Genomic DNA, 4,985 nt, shown 5'->3' with positions numbered 1-4,985 from the left:
TGTATAATGATTAATTATTATGTAAATTACAAAAAATATTGTAGATCAGAAAAGTTTGCAATAACCGTCTTCGTTAGGACCTTCCAGGATTAACTACAGTAAACACCCACGTATAAGAACCTAGAGATTACTTAAAGGCTGAAATTTGGCATTTTAAGAACTCTTCTATAAGAATAGTTAGAGTTATAAGAAGAACTCTTCTATAAGAAGAGTTACGTATTCAGCCTGGTTGGGAAAATTAGGTTCTTATTGAAAAGATCACTCAAATGTTTAGTTAAAATTCTGATTTATGGTCGATAGTAAGCAAATTAGAATTTTCTTATTCATTTTCCTTCGCGCGCGCATTAATAACAGAAGGAGAACACGGTTGCTAAGTGATTGCTTTGACGCCGACAATCAAGTGCTTTTTTTTTCTCTTACACAAAAATGTAGTTAATGAAGGCGACAACCTTAGACGTGGTACTTTTCATCGCTTTTGCAGGAACTCTCCAAGGTTTGGGTATATTTTGGTGTTATTTATGTTAATAGCAATAGAAGTAAAGTCGACTTATTTAAAACCGGATGCAAGCAGGTTGAGATAGTTTTGTATTTTAATATGTCCATTATGTCTTTTGTAGGAGGTTCTGGGCAAGAATATTTCGATTTATATGGAAATGAATTTGACAAAATTGTCGATGCACTTGAGGAACAGAACAAATTAAAAACTACTACGACGACCTCTTCCACTAAAAGCCAGACAGCGTTGAATGGTGCGTATCAGGTCATGATCCACCATCACTAATTGTCATCATGATCATCATGAACACCATCACCACGCGTTATCACCCCTCATCATAGACCACCATCCACCATCAGCATCCGTAATCACCCGTCATCATCATATGACCACAATCCACCATTATTATCCGTCACCATCATCATCATCATATAACCACAATCCACCATTATCATCAGTCACCATCATCGTCATCATATAACCACCATTCACCATCAGCATCCGTCACCATCATCATCATCATATAACCACAATCCACCATTATTATCCGTCACCATCATCATCATCATATAACCACAATCCACCATTATTATCCGTCACCATCATCATCATCATATAACCACCATTCACCATCAGCATCCGTCACCATCATCATCATCATCATATAACCACAACCCACCATTATCATCAGTCACCATCATCATCATCATATAACAACCATCCACCATTATCATCCGTCACCATCATCATCATCATCATATAACAACCATCCACCATTACATATAACCACCATCCACCATTATTATCCGTCATCATCATCATCATCATCATCATATAACAACCATCCACCATTATTATCCGTCATCGTGATTATCATTTTTAATAATAATCACCATCCGCCATCATATATTTAACATCGTCGCTTAACAAAACCACCAATAACATCAGCATCATCATTATCATCTTCAAATAAAACCATCATTACCTTAATCTCTTTGATATCTATTGAATCATTTATCACCACAGCTTTGACCGCTGCAGATCCGCCTACAAAATATGCTCTTGAGAGCACTTCGACCACTTCCATTGGTACCGAACAGTCGCACCTTAATATTCCTTCTACATCTTCTACTCTGCCGACCCAACAACCTATCCCCACCGACCCAGAGGTGACACCAGCAAGGCCGAGACTGAATAACACAGCTAACCCACTACACACATCCAATGTGTCAGCTGTTGAGAATACTACAAGTCTTTCTAAAGCCACGACGACGGGACGAACCGAAGACGATGATATTCGTTATAACTCAAACCAGTTGAGCAAGTTACCCATTGGTGCCATCGACGGGCCATCAATGGTGGAAAAAAACTCTACAACAAGAACGCCATCTAAAGAAACAGAATCGGGTTACACCAATGTGATAATGAACAGCTCAGCTATCAGATTACCATATGACGACCACCAATCAAATGACAGTTATGCCAACAGCATTTCACCGCCTCTGCTTCCTGGTCCTGCACACACTTTAGCTAACCGCAGCGTCATGGCTCTTAGATCCTACAACAGCAAAGGCTTTGAGATGACACAGTCTACCCGTGTGGCACTGTACGTGCTGACCATGGTTCTTCTGGTGATACTTCTCGTACTCCTGGGGGTCCTGTGGAAAATGTAGGTGTTGCGCATGAATACACATGATGCACGTGGTTATGCAGTGGACCCCGATAATTCAGTGAACAGTGGACAGACAGTGCAGTGGACCCTCGAATAATGCCAACACCCCGCTAACCCGAACTGACTACAAGTTCCCTAGAGACTAATTTTCAGTCATTTCTTCCCGAAAAACTCTACCTTCCACCTAACCCGATTACTGATTCCCAGTTCCCTAGAGACTAATTTTCAGTCATGTCTAACTGGCTCGGATAAATAAATTGAGCTCTCCGTTTACTTGAGCTGTTCGTTTTCCGCAAGGGCGTTTCACTGTACTCGCGCCTTTTTTGACATTACTTCTATGTGCAAAATGTACTACTGCCTTTTTCCTCCCTCGTCCTAGATATTCCCGCCACCTTTAGAAACTGGAAACTTCTGTGATGCAAACCGTTCCCGATAGGAACTTAATATGTAGTTTCTGTGTTTTTAGAAAACAAAGGGAGAAGCTACGTGACGACCTTGAGATGAGTAACCTTGATGCCTCACTCTCCAGCACGTTCATACAAGACGTCACCAGAAAAGAGAGGTAAACATTATTAAGACATAAAGGCAGTGATAAGGGAGACAGACAAGGGGGCGAAAATAGGTAAGAGAAGGCTCTAGGCTGTAAGTAACTCAGATGTCTCAGAGATGATGGTAAGCAGTTAGATAAGACAAATAGCGACATATGCGGGCTGGAGTAAAAGAGCTCGTCCCTACAAGGCGTCTCGAGGACATAATGTGTGTCAAGAGACAGGAGCTAAGGATGCAAATATCTTGAGATAAAGTCAAATGTCGGGCGTTTTCCCTACACAGTTATGTTGATATGTCCTTCGACATCTGGAACACAACGATTGGAAAGGGAAAAGCGATGTTAATGCGCCTATGCGACTTTCAACTTTCACGACTATTTGTCTTTAGAACTGTACGAATGGACTCCGTGGCCATCCCGAGCTACGAGCCGCGGCCGAGGTTAATGGGAAACGTAGTTGCCGCACCAGCCCCACTGCCAGCCAACCTGTCAATCACGTCTCCACGAGGATCCAAGAAAACTTTGTGGCGAAGACAGCTAGAGAAAAACAAGTTCAAGCGGAGCTTCTCTAGTGGATTTATCGACGTCCAATTGCAGGATGAAGAGTAAGTTGGAATGATAGGCGAAGTTGCGTTTTAATGCTCGATCTTAGCGCCCTTGGGCTTATTATCATTATTTTAATAAATTCAAGCGGGCACTTATTATAAAGTTCAGACTTCGGTTGAACTGACGTGTCATTATTTTAAGTATTAGAACATTTCAAGCTAATTCATGGAAAAGTAAGAAAAAGAACACCTCCGATACAAATAGTTCAGCACCCATTTTTCATTTAAAAAAATGAAATTTGTGGGTACTAAAGCTTTGCGGTTTTGTGGGGCCAGGGATAGGGAGGGAGGGCTTATTTCGAGGGCGCCTATTTCATAATTTGCACATTAGGTGTGGGCTATTGGAAGCTGGGCACTACAACGACTTATACGGTACATGCAGAAGGGTAAATGAATGGGGTTGTCAGGACCTTTTCTATGTTTTGTTTCGTTATTTTTTTTACTTTACCTTGTTTTATTTGATCTTTGAAAAACTATTTTTTAATGACTTTTCCCGTTAAGTATTGGTTTGTAGCGTCGCCCTTGGTCCCCAAGGATGTGTTCATTTATTATCGGTGAAATGACATGCTATTGTGGTGTACCACAGGGACTCGGACAGGGGAGCAAAGGAAACATGCTCCAACCCCTCCTTGATTTTTGACAACGAGCCATTACACACGAAACAGAGAAACGAGTTCATCCGTAGACACGCCCTGCTGTTGAGGTAAGTTAGCCCCCTATACAAAGTTCTCAATGAAAGTGTTCTAAAAGTACGCCAAATATAGGCTGCAAACGAAGGGGGTATTGATATAAGTTTAAGATTTGGCTATTCTTCAATAACTGAAGATGAATGGGAGGGGGGAAGGGGGGCTTTTGTTGTGTTCACCCCTAGATGCGCAACTGAGTGATACCACAAGCGTGAATATTCTAAGACGTCTGGCATCTACAATGGTGGATAGTTATTTGTGAGGTTTTAATGAGTTTTTCTCTGATATGAACAATAACAATAACATGCTTCACCAATCTCTTGCAGTGACGAGGAAGATGTCATTTCTACTTTAAAAAAATCACGCAAGAAGCGGCCATGGAAAAAGAAACGCTGAAAGGAGAATATCACAAGATTTGCTTTTATTAAATAAATATGATTTTTTTTCTATTTGACGCGATTTTTTGCAGTCACATGAAGAGCAGGAGTTGACAGATTCCAAAACATCTAGAGAAACGATACAGGAGATTTGGCGACTTGTTAAGACGAGCCAAGGAAAATTTGAGTAAAATGCCGCCTTAAAATGCCGCATATCCTTATTCTTCCGACGCTAACAAGGGAAATAGCGTGTAAGACATTAGTGCACCGTCTTTGATATTGGTGGATGGGAAAAAAGAGGCCTATCACGCAAAGCATCCGCCATTTCTCTTTTGCCACAGGCAAATCAAACATATCCCCCACGGATAGTTTCCTTCGTATGTATCGCCTTATATGGGCATTCAAGCCCATATTTAGAAGAGCTAAAGTTTCCCCGTTCCCTGATCTACAGAAAACATGGTGAAAAATGCTGATTGATATGTTAACAACCTCTCAGTCTCAGTCTCCAGTCAATCCCAGTACTAGCTCGAATATTTTCACGATTGATGATCACCTACCGTAATTTTCCTATAATTGTCTTATATCCTAGTAAAAAAGGTCAC

General features: G+C 41.0%; 1 protein-coding gene across 1 annotated transcript; it reads left to right on the top strand.

The window, feature by feature from the left end:
- Positions 1-339: 339 nt before the first annotated feature.
- On the top strand, positions 340-4,455 carry LOC5521631. The gene is made up of 7 exons (XM_032367037.2): positions 340-493; positions 618-749; positions 1,523-2,165; positions 2,635-2,730; positions 3,105-3,320; positions 3,907-4,023; positions 4,333-4,455. The coding sequence occupies exons 1-7, from the start codon at positions 436-438 to the stop codon at positions 4,400-4,402; spliced, it is 1,332 nt and encodes a 443-aa protein (XP_032222928.1). The 5' UTR covers positions 340-435; the 3' UTR covers positions 4,403-4,455.
- Positions 4,456-4,985: the final 530 nt, after the last annotated feature.

Source organism: Nematostella vectensis, chromosome 2, assembly GCF_932526225.1.
Source record: "Nematostella vectensis chromosome 2, jaNemVect1.1, whole genome shotgun sequence".
Taxonomy (NCBI): domain Eukaryota; kingdom Metazoa; phylum Cnidaria; class Anthozoa; order Actiniaria; family Edwardsiidae; genus Nematostella; species Nematostella vectensis.
Note: the sequence above shows the minus strand (reverse complement) of the source record. Positions and strands in the feature narration are given on the sequence as shown.